Raw genomic sequence first — 27,569 nt, 5'->3', positions numbered from 1 at the left:
GCTTGCAACACCAGGAATGCTGCAGCTTCAGAGAAGTCAAGTCCGTGGTTACAGAGCCACGACCGTGTAGGGCTGGCTCACACTTTTGACAGGCAGAATAGCAAATATCTTGGGGCGAGGGAAGGAGCCCCTCTCCAGGCTTTCATGTATTTTGGTCAATGATACTCACAATCTTGAGGAGGTGGAGGGATAGCTCAGGGTCCAGTGTTAGCCTTGTCCTGGTTTTATGCCTGTTTTTTTGCAGCTCTGAGCCCAAATCAAGAGCTTGACTCTGCTTGGCTGGAGAGACCATGGTGGTTTGTTTTACGTCTGTCTAGGGGGGCTCAGTCTGGCAGATCTCAAGTTTTTTCACTGCTCTAAGAGGAGGAATTGGAGGAGCTGGTAATTTGTCATGTCAGCAATGTGTTTTTGCGGCTGCAAGATCCCAGGAACCTGCAAATGCTTCAGAGCCCTTCCCAAGGTCACCTTGAATTTGGCAGCTTAAGACAAGGCTGAGGGAGCAGAGGAAGCAGCTTCATGTGAGTGGTGTCCCCAGCATCCCTACTGATGGCACTTTGAAACTGGAAGGTGTCTCTTGCCCCATGGAGCTGGGGGGCTTCGCAGGTGGCGAGGAGGGGGAGGGGTTGGAGAACGGATGGTGGCCGTGGTGTCTCCAGGTCCTGAGTAGCACGGTGTCCCTGAGCCTAGTCTCCTTCCCTGTGAGAGCAGCAGCTGCCTCCTTACTTACCTGCTGCTACCAGTGCTCTTCACAGTGTCCCCAAAGGACTGCTCTCCCTGGCCAGCCAGAGCCATGGGCTACGCCAGCGAGCCACAGGCAAGGCAGGGCCATCACAGTTCATTGTGATCTCTCAAACTTGCAGGACAAAAAAAAAAGGCAAACAAGGAGTTAATTCCTTCTCTATAGACTAGCCTAAATTGTTAATTCTTTAGTTACTTAATTCACTAATTTGCTAATTCGCGTGCTTATGAGTGAAATAGTTACCTAACCGATGGTGAGAGGGCTCATCCTTCCTCCTCTGTCATGATGGGGGCGTCCCTTGAATTGCACCAGGAAGCACAAGAGCCTGAGCAGCCGGCTGCTGGTGGATCTGCTTCAAAGGCTGCTTGGGTGAGCTGATGTGTTTGTACCTTCCAGCTCAGAAGTTTGCTCTATACCATCCCTGTTGGTCATTTCAGTTACCGGACAAGAATTTTCTTAATTCCAAAGAGTTTTGGTCTTATCAGGTGTTAACAAGCAGTTCCTTATAAAACTGCAAGGAGAGCAGACCTCATTATTTCTGTCCTTGAGTATCTGGTGTGGGTGTTGCTCTCTCTTCAGCCTAACAGCGTTGCTCCCAGCAGACACCAGGCCTTAGCATGAGCTGTGTGGTAGTCCCAAACCCTGAGCAGGAGTCGAGTGAACAATTGCGAGGGCTCACACGCTGAACATCTCGTGAGCCTCCAAGCACAGTGCAGCTCAGTCATGGCACATGCCGCTGGCCCATGCCTGCTGCCTCCAGCCACTGCTTTGGGACAAGTTGAGCTCATGGCCTTCCATGTGGCTGGTGTCTCTGTTGTGCTGGAGCTGCGGCAATCCCGCAGCAAGCCAGTCCAGAGTGGAGATGGCAGAAAGGACAAGCACGGACCTCAATGTGAGAGGGGGGAACATTTACATGCTGACAGGACCATGACAGTTCAAATACAGCCCTTCTTTGGATCATTTTTCCAAAGCTGCCAGTGGTTGAACCCCTTTGCAGGGCCGTTCCTGTAGTGGCTGGCATGTCTCTCAGCGTTTCGGTGTCTGTAGCAAGGATGCTGGCCAGAATTTGGCTCTCCTGGGTGCTGAGCACCTTGCAGCGACAGCAGGCCTGGAGCAGAAGGGACTGGGAACCAGGCTCCAGGGTGCCCCTGCCTGCCTGCCTGGACCTTGCTTGCTCTGCAATTCTAATTAACCACTATTTTTGCTTTTTCATGAGCTTTTGTTGGCCAAAGCCACTCCAGAAGGTTTTGCATGGGAGACCTCGGCATCGTAGGGATCCACTTTTCAGAAGGGCGAACAGCAAAAATGATTTTGGCGAGGCAGAAGCAAACGGAAAAACCTCAAGGCAAACCGGGGGGAGGAGCGGGGGGAAAGCTTTGTGCCAGTGCAATTCCTGGGCAAGACAGCTGCTCGCTGGCATCTTGACTGCATAATCACTGGTTCATTTTATTTTTCTGTGCAGTGATTGCAGCCAACACTGGGAGGATTTATGGCAAAGCAGGAAAATGAGGCTAGTCATCCAAACCAAACCCTAGCGCTCTGCCTGGTGCTTGCCTGCAAGCCCGGCGTTCAGTCAGCCATCACGGATAAGCATCGCTCAGCGGTGGATCTGTAAGCACAAAAAAGGGAAGGTGTTTGGGCTACCTTGCATTGCACCAGGGCTCCTGATCTGCCAGGCCAACGGAGGGACTTGGTAACATCTGGAGAGCTGCTGGCCTTGCGGAATCACTGCTGGGAGAGGCCAACTTGAAGGCCTTCTGCCACGAGCACATCCGATGGTGACAGCCCTTCCCAGACCAGCCTTCCAGTGCCACCTCAGTTCAGAGGAAGGCAAAAAGTGGTACGTCCCCCACCCAAAGCTGTGCAGCCTGGGAAGGGGTGACCCCCATCCCCAGTTTCCTGGCCAAGTGGAGCCAGCCAACCCCCCAGCCCAGCCGAGCCAACGTGGTTCAAATGCAGAAGCAGGGAAGTGGTAGTGGCAGATGATAGAACAAATGACAACGGCCAGAAATTGGGGCCTGGGAGGTTCAGGTTGGACATCAGAAAGATCTTCCCCTGGATGGTGCTGCAGCCCAGGGACAGGTCAGCTGAGAGGGGGATCTCTGGTCTTGGAGGTTTTCAAGGTGCAGCTGGACAAAGCCATATCACCCTGATCTACTGTTGGGAACAGCCCTATTCCAAGTGGGGCATTGGAGTAGTGACCTCCAGGGTCCCTGCACCAGCTCTGTAGGCACCTCTAAGTGCCCCTTGCGTTAGTAGCAGACAGAAACGCTCATGGGATGTGGCGGCGCCTGGCTCAGCTGGCTCTGCTGCCTGGCTCGCTGCCGGGGTGTTGTGTGTTCTACATCGGAGACCACGCTGGGGAAAAACGGTGCTCAAAAGTCACTGCACGGAGAATAGTTACAGAAACCAGCCTCCAAATGTTACCAGTGGCCAAGGAGATGCATGCAGACGGATATCAGCCACCATCACTGGGAATTCAGAAGGTCATTCCGCTGTGGAACAATTTCTGTTTAATTCATTCCTAAGGTAACAGAACATGCCGTTTTCTTTAATGGTCCCAGAAAAGCCCCCACTGCAAACATGAAGGTGCTCCATGAAATATAATTATGAAATTTAGCCCCGTGTACTGGTTATCAAGAGGGCTAGGTATTAGATGGCTGGTGTAATCATCCCCAAAACCAACACTGCAAAACCCAGTAATGCAGAGAAAAAGATTAATTGGGTAAAGCACCCGAACTGGAAAAGCCTGGGTTAAGGTGGCTGAACTAACTCTGCCTTTCAGCCATACCAGAAAACATGTCCAGGCTTTGCATTTGTGAATTCCCAAATTAGTTTAAGCTTGTACCTTAAAGCAACTTTAGATTTTTCTTTGTCTCTCTTGTGACTCCCAGCAAGCTGTGGTCACTTACCCGAAAAATAGCTTGAGGTTAAGGCCACATTTATTAACAAAGTTGTTTTCTTACCCATTTTAATTCCTGAGTTAAACAGCATTTTACTTGCAAACTCCCAACAAACCCATCTGTACTCCAAGACTAGAATGTTTTGTGAGCATTAACAAGAACAGCATGTCCCTGCCTTTCATGGAGATCTCAAAGGTGAACCTGTGTTTTCACTCGTGGCTTTGAGGCTCTCATTTTGGAGTATCCATCGGTGGTACTGCAAAGGGACTTGAGTTTCAGGAGTGCTGTGAAGTTGTTCTCTGGACATGACTCCTTTCTGTATGACTGATTGTGAACCCAGAGTCAGTATGGGTGAAAATGTAGCCTGAAAGTCATCCCTTATACTATGGTGTTTATCAAAAAGAGAGATTTAGAAACTTACTGGGCAATGTTGTGGCTGAGGGGAATATGGACGGTGCTGACCCTGACAGCTTTGCGCTCTGCTTGGGATTCTCATCATATCATTTAGACAGAAACGGCAGCAAACATGGATGTGGCTCAGCTTGTGAGTAGCCTCTACAATGAATCACTCTGGAGTTTCAGGATCAAGATGGCCTAGGAGGAGAGGCTGAGGGTGAGGGTTTGGCCCTGCAGAAGAGGAGGCGGAGGGGGATGGAATTGCATCTTGTGCTGCCCGTGGGGTTACAAGGTTGGACATCAGAGCCGGGCTCGTCTCAGAGGGGCAGAGGGAAGGGCAAGAGGCCATGGACAGCAACAAGGGAAACTCTGGTTGGACATAAAGAAAGGACTCCTCCCCGGGAAAGTGGTTTGGGAGAGGTGGTGGGACCTCCATCCTTGGAGATTTCCAAAACTTGACTGGGCAAGGCCCTGAGCAACCTGTTCCAGCTTTGCAGTCAGCCTTGCCTGAAGCAGGAGGTTGGACTGAAGACTTCCAAAGGTCCTTCCAACCTAAATTTTTCTGTGATTCAGTTCCTTGAGCTCATCCACCTTGTGAAGCTCCCTGTAAAACTGCCATCAGCCTGAGAAGGGGTTTAACAGTAATGAAACGGAGAAGACCAGCTACCCTGTGCTGGCTGGAGGGGAAGGGCCCTGTCTGGGAAGGAGGAGAGGAAGTCTGTAACAGCCCTGCTCAGTCCCCTCCTACAGGGTCCGGGAGGGCTGCCATCCTGCTTGAATCTCCTCCTGCAGGCATGTGCTGTGCTCCCTCTCCTCCCACCTACCCAAGGAAATGGTTCATGTGGCCAAACCACGGCCTCTAGGAGAAGTGGCTGCAGGCAGGGATGGCTGGATGAACATGTTGACCATGGGCTGGGTTGCCAGGAGCCTGAAGCAGTGGAGGCTGCTGGACAACATCTGGCTTTATGTGAGCAGAGTCCAGCCCTGGGGATGTCCGTGGCCCTGCCGGCATCACCAAATTAAGTCTGCACTGACTGGCATGGCCAGTTGTCCTCCCGCCTCTCCAGTGTGGGCCGTCTGTCTGTCCTTGTGCCAGCCCTGCTGATCCTACCACCGTGGGCTGAGCTGGACTAGGGATGCTGGGCACGTGGAGCTGGAGCGGGTACGTGGAGCTTCCTCGGTCCACAGCTCCTGCTGCATGTAACGAGCCCAAGCTGGCCTCCTCGGCTGCGAGGAGGAGGGGCTGGAGGGGTGCAAGGCGCCGTGCTAGCCAGGAACCAGCCGCAGGCACCTTTGCCTGAGCGGACTCTGCCGCTCTGTGTGCGTTTTTACTGCACGCGTTTGCTCGGCAGCTATCACCATGGTAACACTTAAAATGGTGCTGTTTCAGTCCGGTTAGAGCACTCCGACAAATGCAGAAAGAGCATTTCTAAGATGGGAGCAGGTCTCGGCCAACAGACAGACAGGGCACCCAGAGACGTGGCTGCTCGTGAAAGGTCCTCACCAGTGCTGGTACCCCTGGGGATTCCCAAGCCAGCATGGAGGTGGTGCCCATGGGATGGGAAATGCTAGGGGAAAAGGAGCAGCTGCAAAGAGGACTTCTCCAACAGTGTTCCCAGCATGGATGGGGCTGGGACGGCAGAGCTCGGGGATCATGCCAGCAAGCGTGGCCGAGGTGTAAGACATCTAAGGACCAAGGAGACCAGGAGTCCCTGGGATGGGCCATGCAAAGCCAGCCAGCCGACCTCAGGGTCTGAGGAAGCTCGGGGCAGTACGAGAGATGAGGCATGGGTGGCCTGACCTGGCATGGCGCCAGAAAATGGGGCGGGCATCTTGTGGACCTGCGTCTTCGCCCTGTACCCGGCCACCTACGCTGCAGAGCTATCCAGTGCCACACTGGTGTTTTGTAGCTATTGATGGATTATTCTTCCATGAAAGCAGCAGTCTGTTTCCTTTTGTAAGGGCAACTCTGCTGTGAACCTAAATCCTTTTCCCAGTGCTAATAGCTGGTTCAGGGCCCAGCAGGGGCTCTGTGTACAGTTAGGCTGGATTTTTCCCATGTCCTTTATTCTGCCTTTATGAAGACTGAATTTTACCTGCTGTTTAATCCTCCATACAGTACTGTGGGATCCTTTTGAAGCTCATCCTAGCCAGCCCTCATCTTCTTGCCCTGAACAACCTGGTATCTTCAGCAAACTTTATCAACTTGCCACCAACCACCTGAGGAGCACAAAGTGCTAACACCCTTTGGGGTTCCCCTGGGTACTTCAGGTCACTGAAAAATGCCCGCTCTTTGTTTTAAGCAATTATTGATTCCTGTGGGAAGTTGCCCCTCATCCCAAGAAAACTCAGTTTCCTTAAGCCCTCTTTGATGAAGAGCCCTCACAAATGTGTCTGGAGACCCAGGAAGACCTTACCAGCCGTGTCTTGCCTGCCCAGCAGAGAGGTCTTGTGAGTTGAGAGACCTGCCCTCGCTTTACAAAAGCCATCTGACTTACCCTCGATACAGCATCACAATCTGTGTGTCTGCTCATTTTAATCTTTAGGATATTGTCCATCAAATTCCTCGGTAGGAACACCTGACTTGCTGGTCTCTAGCTCCCCTGGGGCTCTAAAAAACAGATGCCACAAAAGCTGCTGTGTCGTCCTGTGCTACAAGGACAGTTCTAAGCTAGAGGCTCCCTACAGCATTTTGACTATATCATCTGTGTGCTCCTCTATGCCCTTGGGTGAACACCACCTGATCCAGGAGACTTGTTACTGCTCATCCAGTTAATTTGTACTTTATGCTTCTCCACACAACCTTTGCACCTCACAATCTGCTGGATCTGCAAAGGACTCTGGCCAGCTTTCTGCCCCTGGGGTGTTTGAAAGAGGAGTTACTGTTAGCTCTCATATACATCTCTGGATATTTGCTCTAGGAGATCCTAGTGCTCAGAGGCAGAAGAGACTGTAACATGATTTAGTGTAAACTTCCTTCATGAAGCCAAAGGCCTGTAGCTATTTTTGAGACTGGTTGATTACTTGAGTTTGGTTAAAGCCTTCCTTCTGGAATGCCATTCATGGATTTGGGGGCGTTTTGGAGCATTTCAAATGATGGAAAGTCTTTATTCCTGACTTTAATCTGCCTTACTCTGACTCCAGGAATTAGTTTTGCTACGCTTTGGCTCCCAGCGTATGGCCTCTCAGTAGCTGATGTTTTCTCCTGTTTTTCATGTTGCAGCCTCTCAGTCTATTTGGCACCTACACTGAACTTCAAGTCTCGCTGCAAGTCTTTTTCTCCACAGATCATTATCTGTGACTTTTTCTTTTCATTACAGTTTTCTACTGCTAGTTTTAAAATGTGGGACCAGAACTACGGGTGAAGATGACTATGGGTGGAGCTGCCTTCCAGACTGCTGGGTGTCAGCATGGACCTGCTGCTCAGGCAAGCCGGACCATCCTGCAAGGCTCCCTGTCTCCCTCATGATTTACCACTTCACAAAGCTGGTGCGCGTTCAAGTTTACTTTGAGCTGCTGTTAGCGTTGTTGGCCCACTACCACTGTTGCAGAATCAGATGAAAAAATATCACCGTTTTTCATACTTGCCAGTGGTAACATGTTTGGGAGACCGGGCAGTGAACCAGGTCTGGTCCCTTTAATGTCTGCTCTGTTCATTTTGTACAGAGGTGTTTTTAAATTGAATTGGAGTTCAGTACAATGTCAAACGCTGATGAAAGCAAAGCATGTCTGTGTGTGAAAGTGGTGGTCTCGCAGTAGCCCAGGAGCACGGGGTGGAAGGGATCTGGGAGGTCTCCAGCCCAACCTCCCGCTCGGGGCGGGACTGCCACCTCCACCAGCTCAGGATGGTCATGGTTTTGTCTAACCAAGTCTGGACAGCCCCAAGGATGGTCCCCACTCTCTGATGACCTGTCCCAGGGTTGCACTACCCCCCAGGGGAAGATGCATCTCCTAAAGTCCAACCTGAACCTTCCCAGCCGCAGCACCGCTGTTTCCCAGGGCCCCGTGTTTACCCACATGGGCTGCCTTGCCCTCTTTGCCTACAGTCACAGCCTGAGCCCTCTTCAACAACATCTCCCCTTCAGGATCAATGTGTCAGGGAACCCTGACACCAGCTTCCTTAGGGCTTCTACATGCAAATTGTCTGGACTGTTAGCAGGTTTGGGGGTGTTCCTCCTTGCTAGAGAAGGGGAGTGCATTTCTTTATCCTCCTGTGATACGAACACCCTGTCTCAATTCTTTGGAGAACAGGTGTACTGATTGTTTCTGGGTTTTCTTGTGTCGTTATTAATGCCTTTTTTCCATCTTTATCCAGGAAAAGACCTAAACCACTATCCACATTTCTTTTATTGTAAAGACCCTTTCTTTTTCTTAGTTGGATTTTCCATGGTGCCTTTATTTTCCTATGTCTATTTACAGTGCCTCAGGTTTCCCTTGATGGTGGCCTGTTTCAGCTCTGATTTCTCAGTAGTGACGCCAGTGCCATTCCCCACAGCCAGTCCAGAGCCAGTTTTGCACCCAGGCCAGAGCCAGGTGCTCCAGCTGCGCCAGCTGTGGGTACTCCTTCCTGGGGATGCTCCCCAAGGAGGCAGAGGTCCTGCTGGGACAGGCAGTGGCTGCGTAGCCAGCTCCCAGTACAGGCTTCCCCTGCAGCTTTGGCCTCGCTTGAGTCTGCCCCTTTCTCCGGGAGGAACTCCACTGAGCTCAGCTACAGAGAGACGAATGTCATCCTGCGTTTTCATTTTCTGCTGATGCACAGGAATTTGTTGGCTTTCTGCAGAGATGAAGGGAGGTTTGCAGCAGAGGATGGCGATGCCGTTAGAGCTCTGCGGAGCTGGGAGGTCTTTGGGCTGCGGCAAGGCAAGCCACGTTTGCTGGGCAGCAGGTAAGAAATCCAGTGTCCCCAGTCTCAGATCTGGAAAAAAGATAATTCCTTTATTTCTATCCTGACTGCACCGGAGCTTTCAAAGTCAAATCTGACCGTTGGGCCACAGCATGAGCCATTTGCTTATAACCCCTGAGAGCGTGTAAATGCAAGATGGCCTGGCAGATAAAGTATCTGCCTCCTGTCTTTAATTAATTGTGTTTTGATGTGTAAGCAATTTTGAAACAGATTTCCAAAGGCCGTCTTTCAGGTCTGACTGGTTGTAAGAGTAGCCAGGGAAACAGAGACTTAGCTAGTGAAAAAGCACCTTTGCAACAGCCTTTGGGGTCTAGGTCCTCTAATGGGTCTTAATCACCACGACCTGGGGCCTCCCTATGCACCCTCTAATGCTTCTAGCCCAGCACCCTGGCTCCAAATAATCTCACTCAGGGAAATGAAGAATAGGCTAAGAGCATCCGTGCACCAGGCAGGGCTGGGAAGCGCTGTCGCCACAGACCCGTGTTTGTCTCCGGGCAGAGACAGCAGCGTCGGACGCAAACCCAGCTATTGCTTCCCTCGTGGTCGGGGATCTGCCACGTTGCCTTTGGGCGACTCGGAGGAAGAGAGGGAGCAAACAGATGTAGTCACATAGGTGATGTGCACGGCGCTGGCCCCAAAAGATTAGCTAAAACCTGCCTGAATGTAGGTGCTGGGCTAACCAGCTTCCCGGGGCGAGGAAAGCCCAGCCGAGCGGTCCCCGGGATGCTCAGAGCTAGGCTGCACCGCAGTACAGAGTGGGAAATTGTCCATATAAAGACCCATTTCTCCTGCTCAGCTCCTCTGTGTTCCTCTCACCCATTACCAAGTTTTCCATGTTTTCTGCACGATATACTGTAGCAAAAGGAGAATTAGGGCCTACTTCGGGCTCCAGGGAAGGTGCTTTACCCTCCTGGGGTGGGCTTGCTCGTGTCGTGAGGCATTTCTCTGCAATGGTGTGCAGGGGGGAGAAGGACGTGCAGGTCCCTCGCAGGGCTGGGAGCAGGGCCCAGGAGGTCCCCGCAGCAGAGGCAGCCCCAAGCTGCTGAGGGCAGGATGCGTGGCAGGGTCCCAAGCAGCGCACGGCAGGGGATGATGGCAGCTCGCGGCTGTCCCGGGCGGCCGGGGAGGTGCACGGGTGCTGGGAGTCGCCTGGAGAGGAAAGAGAAAACGCATGGTGGGACACTCGTAGACGAGAGCAAGCGAATGGGCACGGAGAGCTGCGGCAGCAGCCGATGCAGAGCGGGGCCGGGGATGGCGTGGCGCGTGAGGCTAAAGCCATGACGGCTCCCAAGCCTCGGAGCTGGGAAGTTGCCATGGGAACAGACGGAGGATGCTCGGGAGGCAGGACAGGCGGCGGTGCCGGGAGGTCAGCGGCGGCTCTGCCAGCACGGTGCTAATGGCGTCAGCGCGCGCGGCTGGGTCTCTGGATGGCGCTGGGCTGAACAGCTCCAAGTGCAGGTGGAGGGCTCTCCCCAACGGGTGCAGGAGCTGGGTGGGCCCCCAGGCCACGCAGCTTCCTGGAAAGGACCGACTTGCTTTCATCAGAAAGGGACTTGAGTGAGAAATCCTGTTTCGTCCAAGCCCCAAAGCACTGCAGGTAGAAACTGCATTTAAAATAGAGTGAGAAGGTGGAAGTCGGAGAGCAATCACCGATGTCAGCGGAGGGCGTTCAGACCCGCAACAAGAGCCCAGCGCCAGGGCTGGGGCATGCGGAGGCTGCCAGCTCCGGGGGTCTCGGCATCTGTGCAGCGCTGCCAAAGCTGCGCCTTGCGGAGCCAGAGAAGTCTGCTCCTTGCTCCAGAGAGCGCCCAGCCGTGGTGCAGCAAATGGGTTTAAAGGAGGCCTGGGCAGTAGCACCGTTTAGCGTGCGCGTGTGCGTGGAGGACCCAGTACGTGCTTAGCTCCCTGGGGCTGAGGCGTGTGCTTAAGTGCTCTGCTGAGTTGGGGCCAACAGGCGTCGTGCGTGCAGCTGGATGGCGTGTTTGTTTAAGCCAACCCTTCCCGGCTGTACCAACAGCCGCCTGTTTATCCTAGTGTGGGTGGCGAGAGCCCTGACGTCAATGCCTCCCTTTCATCTCCCCCGCAGCAAGGCGAGCTCCCCGCAAAGTGCGCGCTCCAGGTGCGCTCGCCCACATCCAAGAGGCTGCCTATTTCCCTGGCAGGCCTGCCCGGCTCGCCGGGCACCGGGACAAGCGGTCTTGGCTGCATCTGCTCCGTGCAGCATCCCGGAGCTCACTGCGGACCAGGGCTGGCAGCAGGGGGTGGCATGCAGCCCTCGACCTGCAGGGCATCTCTCTCAGCCCCGCTTTCCTCGTTGTTCTTTGCCCTCATCCCTTGCCCGCATGGCAGGTCGGATTGTCTCTTGATCTCTTCTGCGGGTGCTTCTCCAGGGACTTGTTCTTGGGGCAGGGGGGGCATCTGTGGCTCATGGGCATTTTACAAATAGTCTGCATGGGTTGCTTGCTAGCGTTGCTCATCCTTTGGGGCGTGTTGCCAGGAAGCCCCCTCCTCCTTGCTCTGCCTGTCTGTGGCAAAACTGGAAAAGCTCTCTGAGTCCAGCTGAGAGAGAGGCCAGGAAAGGCCATCTCCAGGCTGGTGCTGCTGCCCAGTCCCACCATTCCCCATCCTTCTCCCCCACTTCTCAATGGGCACCCCACACTGTCTGAGCACCAGCAAGCTCTTTGGCACGAGGACGTGGTCTTCTCTGTGTGTGTGACACCCCAAGCAGGCTCCACTCATGCAGTGGGCTGGCTCTGATGTAGTGTAGCAATGCTGGGAGGGGAGATGCAGGACAGGGACAGGTTTGGGAGCAGGTGACTTCCCGGTGGCACTGTGTGCTAGCCACAGCTCCCAGCCATGGCCTCTGTCTGAGCCAAGGAGATGCTGCTCAGGGCAGTGGGTGTCCAGGACACGGCAGAGCATTTCTGCCTTGTGAGTCTGATACAATCAGGTTTCAAAAATGAGCCAAAAGTCTCATTATTCCTTGGCCACAGTTCAAAAAATGGCAGCAGTTTCCCCGTCCAGGCTCCCAGCTGCTCACCACGTGCTGCCTCAGACCTTGCCAGCAGGTGCTTGTGTGACCACACATCCCCCATGGCCAGGGAGCAACCTCCTCTCTGCTCTCTGGCCTACGCCTGGCGTGGACCATCCTTATGTTCTTCTCTGTGGTGTTCTCCTGGCCTTCCATAACCGCTCCTGAAGTTCAGTTTGCTTTTTGGCCAGGCCTGAGCACTAAGCGAACATTTTCATGGCACTGCCTGTTATAACCTCTGCAGTAGCTCAGGGCTGGATGGAAACTGCCAGCTCAGAGCCCACTGTTTCACATGCAAAGCTGGGACTGTTTTTCCCCAGAAGCATCACTTTTCATTTATCTGCAGTGAATTTCATTGGCCTGCTTACTGCCCAGTCCCTCTGCATCATGTGGTCCTTCTGCAGTTCTTCACAGCTGACCCATCCTTCAACCCTGGGTAGCTTAGTATCACCAGCAAACTTTCTCACCTCCTTCTCCCACCCCATTCCAGGGCACTCACAAATGTGTTGAACAGCGCAAGTCCAAAACAGCTCCTGGGCACTCACTGGTGACCTCTCTCTGCTGCAAGAACTGGCTGCTTCCCTCTCCTCTCTGAGTGCTACCATCTACCACTGTCTTATGACAGGATCACCCGTCTTTCACGAAGTTGCCTCATTTACCTGGAAGCCTTTGGTGACGATATTGTCACAAGCCTTTTGCAAACCCAGGATGGCTGTATCGCCTCTATCACCCTTACCTATGTTGCTGCTGATTCCTTCAAAGAAGTCAACCACTCTTAGGAGACAGCACTTCCATTTACAAGTCATCTGTTTTTTCCCAGGTAGGTCCTATTTACTTGGATGTCCTTTAATTCTGTTCTTCGGTAGTGTTTCTGCTAACTTGCTAGTACAAGATGTCAGATTTAGTGGCCTGCAGCTCCGTGGATCTTCCTTTAAAAGGAAAATTGGCATTGCGTTTGCCAGGCTCCAACCCACAGTTTCCAGGGAGAGGGTACATACGACTGTTTCTAGGTCAGTTAATTTATCATCCAGTTCCTTCAGAAGCATTGGTGACACTGTCTGGCCCTGCAACTCCTTACTGCTTACTTCCCAGCTTGTTTCACGTTCACCCCTTCAGCCTCCTCAGTTCCCCACAGAGCGGTGCAGGAATCCCCCCGGTTTCTTCCACCAAAGCAAGGAATTCATGCAGCATCTCTGCTAACCTCTGAGTGCTCCTTTCATAGCCTGAGCATCTCTTCATCCTACAGACTCCCTGATGGACTTCTTGCCCTGGATGACTTTAAAGAAGGATTTTGAAGATGATCTTGGATTCCTTTTCCTAGCTCTTTGCCTCAAAATACTTTTTCTTTCTTTTTTTTTTTTGCCTCACTGTATTATGTATTTAAATTTAATCTGTCCTGAATCCTCATTTATAAATACACAATGCACCAGATGAACCCAGCTGAAGCTCTTTAGTGAGCGCTGGAAGCTGCGAGGGCTCACTGTTTGGGGCTGCCAGAAGGCCTCTCTTTCTGCCTTTGCTGCTGCGCTGCTGTTGCAGAGGAGGTTGTAGCCCAGAGCCCTGCAGCGCGGACAGCGTGACCTCTGGGGATTGCAGGGAGAAAGCGGAGCCGACCTGTCAGGCAGCACAGGGGGACCTGCCCAGATTTGCCAGCTGGGGCCGGGCCTGGAGCCAAGGCTGAATCTCAGCGGGCAAAGTACTTTGGACGCCAGGTCTCAGCTCAGCACATGCCTGGCTTCAGGCTGAGCGCCTGCGGGAGCTGGAAAGCCGCTCATTCAGTGCGAAAGGCTGGGAATTTATTCCTGCTGAGACCTCATCACTGGGCACAGAGAAGCCAGTTTAACGTGTTTTGCACACATGCACAGCCAATTGCAGAGAAATCCTGGTGATACAAGGGAGACTGAAAGATGCAGTAGATCCAAGCTGGTCTGTGTGGGAAGCTTGACAGTGTGCCTAGGGTCCTGGATGGAGAAAGATACAATTCACAGCTGGAAACAGGTTTTCCCTGTAGTTGACCTATGTAGCTTCTCTTTTCGATTCTCAGTGAGATGATTAGCTCTTCTTCCTCTATCCTGTACACAGAGATTATTATATAGCTTATCAGGACAAAATGGCACGTGAAAGAGGAAAGGAGCACTTCTGCTGGACAAAAACACACTAGAGTAATTCCTTGTCATTACACAGCAGTAACACTGTGGTGACACTTCTGGCTACAGCTAATACAGCTCAGAAAAGGAGGACAGCTGCAGTTCTTTGGGTTTTACCATCCCTCTTCTGCAATGTAAAGGCCACATGCAGCCTCTTGTACCTGATCTCTGCCAAAGCAGCAGTGTCAGTCGCTCACACTCTGCGTGGTACTGACAGCTCCTTCCATGCTTTCTCTTGGCTGATGCTGTGGCAGTGTATGGAGCTGGGTTGGTGCTCGCTGGCTACGAAGATCCCCTCATCGTTGTCGTGCAAGGACGTCTTGCATGGCCTCTGCAAATGGCTCGGTAGGTCATGAACACGGGAGCGTAGCAGAGGCCTCTCTGCTGGAGTCTGCCTTTTGCTCCATGCTCAGTCCGTGTTCAGCCCACCCTGCTCTTCTCTTGTACTGGTGTCTGTCTTAGCTCTTAATGTTTCCCAGGATCTCTCCAGTGCTTAGATTCTTCCTAAGACCTTCCTTCTCTCTTTCTCTTTCTCTTTCTCTTTCTCCTGGATATTATTATTTGGTTATCAATTATCAGAGGTGCAGGCAGAAACAAGCTGTGAGTCTCATGCAGGCATCTCAGATGATGAGGCTGAACTAGATGCCAGTTTATCATCCTTTGGCTGAAGAATCCGTTCCTAGACTGTGAGAACTGGTCCAGAGCCATGCTCTTGTTTGCCTCTCTCTCCCTCAGGGAACTCTCAGGATGTTACTTGTGGGACCCACCCAACCACAAGCATGAATCCTGCTCCTCTGCCCCAAAGGCTGTGTGGCCGTTTTCGTTCCAAGCTCATGGGTCTTGCAACAAGGCTCCTCCATGGCTAATTGCATTGCTTAGCACTCTTTTCATCAATGCTAAACACCCTCCAGGAGCCACCATGCCCTACAACCCGCCAAGGACTACCCAGGAAGAAGCAGTGCCTGATCTGAGCTCAGCCTGAAGGCACTGGCAGAGTCAGAGGCAAGACAGGGTGCTCCACCACAGCCCAAAACCTTGACGCCCCAGCCTCGAAGGAAGAGTGTGGCCAGAGACAGAGGTATGAATGGCCCTGCATGGTGCCTGCGCTGCTGTTGGGTCGCACCGAGCCGGGAGAGGGCTAACCAACCCGCCGGTGGCAGTGCCAGCAGCCCTGTGGGAGAGGGGATGCGTTGCAGCTCGCTGGGTCAGCTCGGTCCCTTCCTGCAGCCACGTTTTCATTCCCTGGAGCTAGCTACAGTTTCCCCACCTGGACAGGAGCTACACGAAGGGCCAGGCTGGTGTCTGGGCAGAAACCCAACGCGAGGTGGATATGAATTGCTAAAACCAGCAGCAGCAGCCGTGGGGAAGGAGGGCGGAGGCGGTGGGGGAAGCGTTTGGCCCTGTCCTCTTTCTCCCGACAAGCCGGTGTGAAATCCGCATGAAAGGCAAAGGCTCCTGCCCGCAGCCTCGCGACAAGAGCCGGTGGTGCCCAGACCCTCCTCCCGCCCCAGCCCGCCGGCCTCCCCGTCCCCGCGCAGCGGCAAGCCGCCTGGCTGCAGGATGCCGTGCATCCCCCCCGGAGCCAAAGCAGCTCCTCGGAGGAGAAGGAGGGTGGCGAGGGCTGTACGATGGTGCGGAAAAGCACCGGCATCGAGTCATTGTGCGATCGGCTGCGGCGGTAGCGGCAGGAGCAGCTAGTGGGGGAAGGCTGGCTGGGGGGAGACGGCCGCTTTCTGCAACAGTGTTCAAAGAGTTTTGCTTAAGTGTTGCTGCTCTTTAGGGCTTCCTCCAAAAAAAAGAAAGGAAAGCGAAATCTTTCCGTGCGGGATGAAAGCGGCCTGTCTTGACTATTTACCCAGCAATTATAAGTAAATCGGTGGTGCCTAAAGGGGCTGGTTGCCATAGTTACGATAGGATTGGAAGGACCATCATTTGGTCCTGGCCGCAGCCAATCAGGCTGAGAAGCCAAAGCTGCAATATAAAGTAAAGATTCCCATCTTCCAGCCACACAGTTGCCAAGAAAGGGAAATAGGTTCAAGAGTCTTGGAAAGTGCTCCGGACAGCAAGCAGGGCGGCTGCTCCCGTCATGGCGGACTGCGAAAACCCAGCAGGAGCGCGACGCAGCGGGGCAGGCAGGTGAGAAATCCCAACTCTCCCTATCTCCCGCTTATTGTTCTCCTTCGCCACGGCCCCCTCCGCCGCCCCACCCCACCCTCGGCCACCAGCGAGCCCCGAGCCCCAGCCCCGAAACCCACAATGAAACCCCCTTCGGGCAAGAGACAAAGGCAGCGGTACGGCAAAATGCTCCACCATTCTCCCCAAATTGTTATCGTAGGCCTTTCAAATCAAATTTCGCAAAGCAGCTTCATCAAAGGCCCCCGGCTGAGAGACACAAGCCCCATATTCCTGCCGCCCACATGGCCCCCCCCGTCCCCGCCACCAGGTCGTGGATGGTGCGACAATCGCACACAAAGTCAGCGCGGCTTGAAAAGTGTGTTTGCAAAAAAAAAGAAAGGAAGAGAGAGAAAAAAAAAAAGCAAGCGAGAAAGAGCGGTGCCTAAATTGATCATAGTCTCCAAATCTCATTACTCGAGACTTCTGAGGACGGATATTTCCAAAGGCTGCTATTAAAGACTTGTAAATGGAGCCCCTTTATGAGATCAAAGCCCGAGGGCCAGGACACAGTGGCGTGCGGTTGCTGTTGTGATGGCTAGAGGAGGGGGCGAGTGGCGGCAGCGCCGCAGGATGGTGGGGGGGAGCGTTCCTCCCCTGCTGCTGCTGCCCTCCATGTTTCCGAGTGTCGCTGCTGCCGCTGCGTGACCCATCTTGCAATGGATACTGCGAATGTGATGTCAGGCAGGGACGGCGGCGAGAGCCGAACGCAACCCTGGCGCAACGGCTGAGACGGAGGCGAGCAACTCCATCGGCTTGCGGCGCTGGGCTAGGGGGAAGAGAGAGAGAGAGTTCGGAAACTTAAGTAGCTCCGTTCCAAAATTGGTTATTAATAAATGAGCTTATTCCAGTTGGGACCTCTCAGGACACCTTGAATTGCAGATCAGCTGGCTGCTCTGGTCAGCGGGCTGAGAGATGCTTTCTTAGCGGTTGAGTCTACTTCGTTGGGTTGCTTTTTCCTCCCAAAGTTGCGGCATCTCGGAGCCTTGCGGGCCACGAGCAGAAGGGACGAGGACAAAGGGAGGTGAACAGAAGTTGGGCTACTTTCCTTTCCCGCTGCCTCCCTTCAGATACGGGCTTATTTCTGTTGTCAGTGACAAATTCAGCTCTAGGCAGTATTCCCACCACCAGCACGCAGGCTCCCCATCATATTCATGGAAAGCAAACTCACAGATGGTAAAATAACAGAGTCGTGTAGGTTTCAAAGAGACCTTCTATGTCAATTGTTATATTATTAGGTAAACTCTAAGAAGAAAATCTTTTAATCCACTGTGGCTAATCCAGTCCACTTTTGTTGGCCAGGACATATTCAGCATCAACAAAAGGCTCTGGCCGACGGACACCGGCATACATAATGTATTTATAACTGCTAGGCAGCAGAAAGAGACACTTCTTGGGCCAGCAGCAGGGGCCGGAGTGGAGGATTTGCCAGACTTTTATCAGTTTTATTTTCATTTCAAAGAATCCGACTGATATTTACACTGTGCCGCTTACCAGGCAAAGCACAAAGAGGGCAGGGAAGTTCCCAGCTCCAGCCGGCCCTGCCGCGCACCCTGGGGAGGGCTCGGCCGGGCTCCGCTTGGGAACCCGGCACCGCTCTCCTCCCGTTGGAGCTGTGGCCAACGGTGGACGCTAGCCGCGGCTCGGCTGCGCCACCGGTGGTGGGCGGCGCGGGGGCTACCGCCTGTGAGAGCAAGGGAAGGTGCTGGCGAAATCCTGCCAGGCTTCACATAGGTGCACGTGGGGCCGAGAGGTCCCTGCGCGGCTCGGCCTTGAGGAGCCTGGGCCACCCCAAGCAGCAAGGGATGAAGCTCTTGGGACAGGGAGCACCTACCCTTCCTGGGGATGGAGCGCTCCAGAAGTAGGAAGTTTTTCTGATTCCTAAGAAGCTTTTCTGTGCTGATGACTGTGTTGTGCTGATGGCAGAGGGGGTTGTAAGGGCAGCCTTGCCTCCATATCTGGGTTGGGGATGACCATTCCCATGGGGGCAGGCTGTGGGAGCAGAGAGGCTGTTGGGAGACGGTGGCTGGCCATAGCCAGGATGGCTCCCCCCAAAACAGCCATCTGGGGCTCACAGGGTCAGCTGGGATTTACACACTGGTTTCACTTTGAAGATGTTGTTACTCTGGGCCTGGGGGAGTGACCGTCCCATAAGGACATGGGATATAAGCTAATGTGGGAAAAGAAAAAAAAAATGTGTCTAGCACATTTGATGGCAGGCATGAAACACGGGAAGACTGAGAGGCCCATGGAGCCTATGCAATGCCGTTGTGGAAGCCAGCTGAGATGGCGCAAGGTGCATGGATAGAAGTTCTAAACCTGGGGATCACACCCTGGGGATTTCAGCAGAGACCAGAGCCAAAGAACCTAAGAAATAAGTACTAATAACAGCAGTGAGGGGCAAGAGGAATGTGGGCAGGGACCAAGCAGCCAAAGATATACCAAATGTGGCTCTTTCAGCATGAGGAAGGTGGGGAGCTGGGCAGAGACTGAGCTGGGCAATGGGACGTGCCAGAGACAGCATATGGGAGAAGTCAGACGGGTCTGAATGCTGGAGGCAAAAGGGAGATGCTTGTCAGCCAACACCTTCAGGCTGCAGATATGGACCATCCTGAGAAATGGGCTTCCAGGAGGAGGAGGTGTTAGAGCAGAGTCGCTCAGGCTGAGCAGGGGGCTCCCACAGGTACTGAAGGAGTAGAGGCCAACCTGCTGGCAAATGCCATGCCAGCCCCGGCTGGGACAGCAGCCAGTGTGTCACCACAAACCTGTTGTGTGGCCCAGAGCGAGCATGCCGTGCCCAGCGGTGCCAATGGGAAGCCACTTGCTCCCTTTGGAAACTCGTGTCCTTCAGATCCAGGGCTGGAGAGTGGCAAGGCATGGATGTGTAGGGGCGCGCAGTACATTACTCACTGCCAAACATGGTCTGAAGGGGATGCGCATTCTGCAGGGCTAGAAGGAAAGACTGATCGCCAGGCCAGGTCCACAGGTTGAAACAATAGTTGAAAATGACTGTGAAATGCCTGGCTCAATGGACGCTCCTCAGGGGCCTCCTGGCAGTGGGATGAAGGACAGAGCTGAGAAGAGGAGCCTTCTCCTGAGGGCAGGCTGGGAGTCACTGCATCCCCAAATGCTCCTGGAGGTGGGCATAGGGTGTTCAGCCATTGGGGGAGAGACAAGGAGGCTAACACAAATGTGCAATAAGGTTGCTGTGTTCCTCAGCCTTGGTATGATGAGCGTGAGCCTGGGGTGACATCAAGGGGCAAAGGGCTCTCCTAGCATCAGTCTGACTGTGGGGCAGCTCCCAGCCAGGCCCACTCCTGGTAGCAATAACGGCACCTTACAGCAGTGGACAGGCAGAGGCAGTGTAACTAGCCCAGGGAGTGGTGGAGCTAAGGAGATACAGCTTCCTACAGCACTGGGTGTCATTGCTTTGTTACTACAAGCCCTGACTAAAGCTTTTCCTGAGCCAGCCATCCACAGCCTTGTCTGTGTGGATCCCCTGGCACAGCCGTTCCCTCATGGGAGGCAATGACTCCTCTCTCCCCCCATACTCAGCCATCTGCCTTCATGACACTTGTAGGTACTGTGTGTCCTTCAAATCTATAGTCCTCTGTCAAATTTGGTTAAACCGGCCAATGCTCAGAAGTTTTTGCAGGGAACAAAGTGGGAATGACATAACACATGCACATAGCATGATTAAGCACACAGCAGTGAGTCCCTGGGCCTGGGTGGTCTGACCTGAGACCCATGAAGGGAGCTGAGGGATGGTGTTCGAAGATGCGGAGCCCAGCATTGAAAGCAGCTGCTCTTCCAAAGGCTGGAGCGCAACAGGTGCTCCTCAGCTTGGTGAGCCTCGCTGCTGAACATGACACTTTGCTCTAACCATCATCGTGGCATCACCAAAACACCTGCCAGCTCTGGATAGTGTACCCATAGAGGCCCAACGAGGACAGGAACTTGCCAGGCTGGCCTGGTCACTTGGAGCCACTTGGACAAGCCAAGCCTGTGGCAGCTGCAGGCGAAGGCTGCCATGTGCAGCTCAGAGTGCCAAAAGTGCCTTGGGAGACAACAACAGTCTTCGTGGAGAGACACACAAGGAGCAGAAACTGCCTGGAGGACAAGAGATGAGAATTTGGGCTGACTCATCCATTTTCCTCAGGCAGAAGCTTAACAGCAGGGGCCTCTGGGGTTGCACAAGGCTCTGGACAGTTGCTTATTATGTTGACGTTACTATGCTGAATGTGACACTGAGCTAAATAGGCCAAGTTAAGGATGTCCAGCATTAGAGACCTGAAAATACTTCTCCATTCAGGAAAGGGAGACATGGGCCTCTTCTGTAGGCACCTCCACCCAGCGTCCCAGTGGGTGAGCTGAGAGGTGGCTTGCAGCATGGGCTGAAGGTGTTGTGGGATGACAGCCCCATGAGACAGTCATCTCTAGACACAGCCTGTGGATGCTCACCCCACCTCGCAGTCCTGAGAGTTCAGAAGTGCAGGGATAATAATCAAAGGCCTGACAACTTTCTCTGTGAGACATTCTCCATGACACGTTCTTGGCACACTGTGGAAGTTGCTTCTGCAGGAATATAGTAAGTACAAGATATGGCAAGATCAGGTATTATACATCCACAACCACTGATTTCTCATGCTTCAGCTAATTTTAACTATAAAGGATCAGGATGAAACATATGAGGACAGATTTGCTCACATTTGCCTGCCGTGGGTTCTCATACGTTCTCCTGTAGCACCTGAGGCTGGTGATGATGCCAGCCAACACACGTCAGGTGAAAAGTTAGTGAGAGAAGGCCCACCAGGATGATCAGAGAGCAGGGAATATGTCCTCTGAGAGAAGATCAGGAGAGCTAAACTCACCCAGGCTAGAAAAGCCAAGGCTGTGGGGAATCAGATTACTGTCTGCTCCCACCCAGCAGCCACCACAGAGGAAGAAGAGCTCTGTAGACTGAAGGATGCTGCTGATACAAACATGAATGGTGTGAAGTTGCTGCAGATAGTTAAGCTAGAAACTGGAAGGTTGCTCCAGCTCTGCAGAGCAGGGGGGGACTAGAGAAGCCTCCTGTCCTGACAGGGACAGAAGCCAAAGTGTGGAAAGCTGGATCACTTTATGGAAGACAGTCCAAATCCTGGTGCCTGCAGGAGGAGAATGAATACCACAAACCAAGAGTTGCCTGCCTGTCCTGTCGCTTATGTTCTCAGCCAAATGCTTCTTGTTTTCTCTTCTGCTGGGAGAGAGAGGGAAATGGGATGCTAATGATTACTAACTCATGCCTCTCCTTGTTACCAGCTGTTCTGTCCTAGAGAGGCCTTAACAAGCTCAGGCTCCTGCTTCCTTAGTTGCTCTTGAGCCTCAAGTGGCCCTTCTCTGTTTCTCTTTTGTAATAAGGCTGGAATGGTTTGTTGGGAGCTAGACTTGGAGGTGATGCAAGCTTGGTGAGTTTACCAGCAGCATTCAGACCACTGCAGTTCATCTGCCCACCATGGCCTGAGAAGGGAAGGGGAGAAGGGGATTTTAGGAGTGAGGCAGCCTGGGATTTCACATGGGAATGGAGATATTGAGTGGTGAGCGCCAGTGGAAAGGGGCCATTGGTAGAGTCACAGTAGTGCCAGTGGAAGGGAGATCCAGAAGTCTGGCATCTGACATTCCACGCTGTCACCAGAGTGAGGGCACTTCAGCCCTGGCTTTGGGCCATGTCTTGGACTCCTCCAGGGATGGAGAACCCCACCACTTCTCTGTGTTTCCTGTCATAGTGACCTATTTTGTGAGCATTGTTTCCTGTTCTGTGTCAGTACAACTCCATTACTGTCCACGTTTGTTCACTGGAAGTCAGAAAGCCTTGAGATGAGTCAACACCAAGATGATCTCCCTGGAAGAGCTGAGATGAGGTTAAATCCATGGCTTGATCTAACAGCAGTATTGCATTGGACCTGTGCCAGCCTTTGTGAATGGACTCAGAGCTCACCATCTCCCCTGGATGTGACCCTGAATGCTGACCAAAATCCAGGAAACATTTCTCAAAGAAACAAATATGCTTTTGGAAAAAAAAATGTAGGGGGATGTGTGAAAACTTGAGATTTTTGCCCAAAAATATTTTGCCAGAAAATTGCTGGCCAGGTGTATCATGGAGTCACTGACTATTGATCCCTCTAATCCTCCATCTTCTCTGCATGAACTTTGGGAACCATGGTGATTGTAGGACAGCCCAGAAGCCTGTCCAGACCTCCCACTCCCAGCCCTGCTGCTCCCAGCACCCACCCTTCCCGCTCGACATACAGGCAGAGGTGCAGAGTCCAGCCATCTTCCTGACCACTGTCCCTGCTTGAAGGAACTCTTCCACCTACCCCAAACTCAGGTGAGACAGAAGCCAAAATTGGAGGCACCATCTCTTGGATGGACCCGATACAGCCCAGAGGAGTTTCACCACCATCTCCTCAGGAAGCTCATGCAAAGGTGGGTACCCAGGGCTGCAGGAAAGGTAAGGCATGTGTCACATGAGCTGGGGCAGAGCTGTAAGTGCTTCCTTTGGGACAGATAGCATCCTGCTCACACTAGGAGAGCAGGGACAAAACCGACTCAACTCCCTGCAGGTACTCATGGGTCAAGAAAGACAGCGCTCAGATGGGGCTGTGGTGCGCAGATACCTCTGCTAGTCAAGACCTTGGGCTTGCTTTCAGATCAGGAATGGAGCTAGCACAGCTCAAAGTCCACAGAAAGTGGAGGATGGTCCCCAAAATTCAAGTTCAAGCTGAGCTGGGCTTGCACTGGGGCAGGAGCAGGGCATGGTAAAGCCAGTAAATACATGGCTGGTTTGCAGAAGGGACCTCTGCAGCCCTGCCAGTAGGATGTTGAGCCCTGAGACCCACGGCACCTGGTGACCAGCCCTCTGTGCTGCCAGCTCAGCCAGAGCAGGGGAGGAGGCCATAGCATCCTGCCCTGCATATGCAGGGAGAGTGCGGCCAGGCATCCAGGACAGGCGCCCTGTCACAAGCAATCAGGCAGCCAACAGGAGGCTGTGGGGCCAGAGGCAGAGCCAGAGGCACTTCCCAGCCCAGCTGCTTGGCTCGGCAAGGCAGCCACGTGAGCGCCTTCACCTACTTCCATAAATACATGAATAAATGGCAGTTCCTGAGCAGCGCCCAGCTCATCAGCCCGCAGTTCAGTGCAGCATCAGCTCACTAACGAGGAGCAGCAGAGCCCCTGCACCAGCCCTACTGGCATGGGAGAACACATTCGACTTGCAGACCCCTGAGATGGGGCCAACTCACAGTGGGGTGTTTCTAGGGCCCAATGAAGGAGAGAGCCTACTTCACTGCAGGGTCTGTCTTCAGACCTTCCCCCCACCCCGGCACCCAGCCCCGTGGGTCTCTGCTGGGTGCTCCCCTTGTCAGGGCCCAGAGTGGCCTGCTGCTGCCTGCTCAGGCAGCATCAACCCGTGGCCACAGCACCACAAGCCCTGGAACATTGGGCCCCTCAGCTGCTCTGCTGGTCTGCAAATCTTTAGCCATGGCTGAAAAAGAAGGGCTTTCTCACCACATCTCTTCGTACTTTCATTCCCCAGCTTTCTCTGCAGAAAGAAGCAGATAATCTCCATGGTCACTCCCGGACCAGGGCTGGCTTCACAGCTCCTCAGACTGGGACCTCAGCTGGTGTCCATCAGGGCAGAGCCTTTTCTGCAGCTGCTTCCCAGAGACATCTAACAGCCCATGGGATGGTGGCACGTAAGACTTGTTCCAGCTCAGCAGTGGGCCTCCGGCTGGGTGTCCCAGAGCTCTGGGAGTCACCACAGGCCATCCAGGCAGGTTTATGAGGTTCAGAGTCCTTGTGCTGATATGAAGTCTTAAAACCGACCAGAATGGATGTGGGAGGAGGGATAAAGTGCTTTAGTATAACACAAGTAAGTGAGGTGTGGGCTTTGCAGAGGCTGAGCAATACATAATAAAAGCTGGGCAAAGTGAAAATGCTCCTGATCATGCAGTCTTGATGTGCTGCGACCTGCTAGAGCCTCACTCAGACCAGAAGAAAGGAACACCACAAAAAAACTCACCTTTCCTGGAGGGTGGTGCTGCCCTTGGGCAGGTTGCCAGAGGCAGGGGAGCTCCAGCCCTGGAGGACTTCAAGACTTGTCTGTGCCAAGCCCCAGCTGCCCTGATCAGGTGCTTGTGATGGCCCCATCATGAGCAGGAGGCTGTGCCAGAAGCACTGAGGTCCCTTCACCAGCACGGCTGGGAGGGTGTCCTGATTGCTGGGGAGATGGGCACAAGATGGGTTGCTCTGAGGAAGGGCCACCTCAGAAAAATGGAGGGCAATTCCTGATAGAAGCTGGAGCAAGAGGTTAGGGGAAGGTTTTGGAGGTGCTGCCAGGAAGCAGAATGTTCAGAAATCCCAGAAAGGTCTGGTGGAGGCAGGGGATACCAGCAGGGATAGGGAGAGTCCCCAGGAAGGTCTAGCACGGCTGTGTTACCAGAGAGCTGTAAGAGCAGGGAGCTCCCAAAAGTGGCCTTACAGGAGTGGGGTTCCCCCAGCCAGAACTGGCTCGTCTTCCCCAGCCTGGAGCCCTCAGCACAGCATGTCATGCCACAGAAGAGCCCAGCAAGTGCTCCTGGTCAGCAGATTGTGACTTCCCAGGAGTGCAGCTGTCTTACCTGCAGGTGGGTGGCCACCAGGGAGCCCATTACCAGCAATTAACTGCCCATGGCTTCCCAGCCTGGCTCCTGGCTTGCCCAAGTCATTTCTCTGGGTGACAGGATCTCTCAGAGGAGCAGCTGTGGCATTTAATGAAGGCCCTGAGGCTCCCACTGCACAGCCCTGCCTGGCCAGAGGGTCTGGAGCAACCAGCACCTTCCCCATCAGTTCCTTCCTCCCAGCCAAAGTCATAACAACATCCTGTGCAAATTAGTTCCTTGCTCTGCCCAGGCTTCTAGGCATGAGGCAGTGAGGGAGACCCCTCTGTAGGAGAAATAAGGGGTACCAGGTCTTGCTTGTGGCCTCATCCTGCTTATATGCCATGGCACATCCCCCGGGGTGGACAGCCCCTCTGCCCAGGTCTACCAGGCCTCAGGACAGCAAGCCAGGAGGGCTTTGTGCTGCCCAGGCCTGGGGTGTCTCCAGCTGGCACTTCCCAGGGCAGGACAGTCCAATGAGCAGAGCTTGGGGACAGATGTGCCACCCTCAAGCTCAGCTGAAAACTTAGCGCTGCCTGTGGGAAGGAGCAGCCTGGACATGGCTGCAGGGACTGTGAAGCCCCAGCTTATGAGAGCTGCTTGAGGAAGGACCAGGACATGAGCTCTGATGCATCCCTGGGCAACCAGCACTTGTTCCAGGGAAGCTACATTTGTAGAAGGAGCTACAGAAGCAGGGGAGATGGACATCTCCATGGTCACCCCAGTGTCATCACCTGCGCAGTCACATGGGGGCTGTGGTGCTGTTTCTCTGTCAAGACAGTTCTTAAGGCTGGTGATGGTTGCTGTGGCCATGCAGCTGAGCCAAACATCCTGGGAAAGTGCCAGACCTGCAACAGCCAGAACAGATCAACTCTGCCAAACTGCAGTGCTGGAGATACCACTCAGGCCTGCTGCTCAAGGGTTGAAGAAGCCAAGTTATTTTCTTAAGGAAGTGTGGCAAACATCTGATATTCTCCTTAATTATGTGGATGAGAGATTAAAGTTTTCTTTCCCCTTTTCAAGAAGAAGATGAGTCTTCTGGCAGTCTTGTTATGGTCCTTGTGCCATGCTACCCCTCAATGATCTCACCACCCATTGCCTGGTGGACTGATTGCACCAGCCAAGGCCTGTGGGAGAATTACCACTTGACACTGGATAGACCCACTGCAGATAGACTGAGAAGTCAAGAAGCAAATAGAGACATGCCAAGCCCTGTGAATGCCATGGGTAATACAGACAATGTTATTTCTGCATCCAGTCAAAGGATTTCTAAGGGTGTTCAGCAGCCCCATAGAGAACTAGCAACCCAAACCACAGCAGACCTTCCGACCAGCCCCACAGCAATGAAATCTCTATGCATGACAGACTTCCAGTATGCATCTACTGCAGACCCTTCTCCAGGCATCTACATGATCAAAACTGGTGTGCACAGCAAGTGCCATTTGGAGATGCTACTCACACATGTCCCCCTCTCTGCCCTCAGCCCTCTGCCGCTGAGCCATCCCATGCACTTGAGCCAGCTGATGCCTGCAGGAATGCAGTGCCTTCCCAGAGCAGACAGCTTGGGGACTGCAGATATGATCAGCTTCCAAAATCACACAGGTCTGTGATATGGCTGTCCTTGGGAAGGTAACCAGTTCGATCTGGCTCATAACAAGGCCATTTGCAAGCGAGCACTGTGGAGCTGCAGAGTCACTTTGGGTAGATCCATCTCAGGGGCTGAGCTCCAAACTCCACCTGCAGAAGTGAGTGCAGTCAGGGTGTGCAGCAGGCCGAGGTGGTGGGGACAGTCTTACTCAGCCCCTCACACGCTCACCAGCCCCCAGGCTTCCTCACTTGCTGAAGACCTGCAGGGAAGACCACAAGATGTCATCCCCAAAGCCGCTGAGATGATGGCTGCACCCCAAGCATGGGATGAGCCTGTGGTTGAGTGGGAATGTGTCTGGGGACATGCCCATCAGCTCCCCATGCCAGCTGGCACAGAAACATGCTGCCAGCCACAGCAGGCAGAAACCTGCAGCACTTCCAGATGGCTATGGCTTTTGGCAGACACCCCTCCACCAGGAGCCAACCTCTCCCACTGCATGGTTCCTCTGCTAAGGAGTCCCATTTCAAAGCCTGCTGTTTGGATTTCCTCGCCACCAAAGAGCATTTCGTGAGACACAAGACATTGCTCAGTGCATCCTGTTTGCAGCCTGGCTGTCATTGCAGAGCACTGTGATACTCCCAGAAGATGCACTTATCCTCGACACAAGCAAGCACGTGCTTGTGGATTGCACAATTGCCGCTGTCATTAAACAGCTTGAGAAGAAGACAGCAGACAGCATCCACAGACTGGGCTGAGCTTACTGGCCTCACAAGGAGGGAGCAGGGTCTGGGCATGGTCGACCTTGGCTGACACTATCACTTCTGGAGGAAACGCCATGCCTCTCCATGGAGCTGGTCAGATGGCAGCATTTGATGTGATCACCAGGACCTTTTGTCCCACTCCAAGTGTGGCTATTTTAGACCTGAGTTAACCGGCCACAACTTCAGCTGCCATTGTAATTTCATGGGCTGGGAGCTCTCCTGGAAAAGGACAACAGCAAGTTCAAACCTGTGCT

At 53.5% G+C, this 27,569-nt stretch overlaps 1 protein-coding gene across 2 annotated transcripts; it reads left to right on the top strand.

The window, feature by feature from the left end:
• The first annotated feature begins 327 nt into the window (after positions 1 to 327).
• Positions 328 to 24,454, top strand: LOC112973116. Of its 2 annotated transcripts, XR_003255887.1 has the most exons (6): positions 328 to 518; positions 2,202 to 2,579; positions 7,359 to 7,527; positions 8,458 to 8,923; positions 12,463 to 12,792; positions 14,855 to 17,117. XR_003255887.1 is itself a non-coding variant. In XM_026080578.1 (5 exons), the coding sequence occupies exons 2-5, from the start codon at positions 16,206 to 16,208 to the stop codon at positions 24,001 to 24,003; spliced, it is 702 nt and encodes a 233-aa protein (XP_025936363.1). In that variant the 5' UTR covers positions 14,432 to 14,464; positions 14,699 to 16,205; the 3' UTR covers positions 24,004 to 24,454. The 2 variants fall into 2 exon arrangements, 1 of the variants encoding a protein (XP_025936363.1); XM_026080578.1 differs by lacking the exons at positions 328 to 518; positions 2,202 to 2,579; positions 7,359 to 7,527; positions 8,458 to 8,923; positions 12,463 to 12,792 and adding exons at positions 14,432 to 14,464; positions 22,096 to 22,354; positions 22,503 to 22,756; positions 23,865 to 24,454 and having other exon boundaries at positions 14,699 to 16,255.
• Positions 24,455 to 27,569: the final 3,115 nt, after the last annotated feature.

This window comes from Apteryx rowi, unplaced genomic scaffold (assembly GCF_003343035.1).
Source record: "Apteryx rowi isolate R43461 unplaced genomic scaffold, aptRow1 scaffold_527, whole genome shotgun sequence".
Lineage (NCBI taxonomy): Eukaryota > Metazoa > Chordata > Aves > Apterygiformes > Apterygidae > Apteryx > Apteryx rowi.
This window is presented reverse-complemented; position numbering and strand designations above follow the sequence as displayed.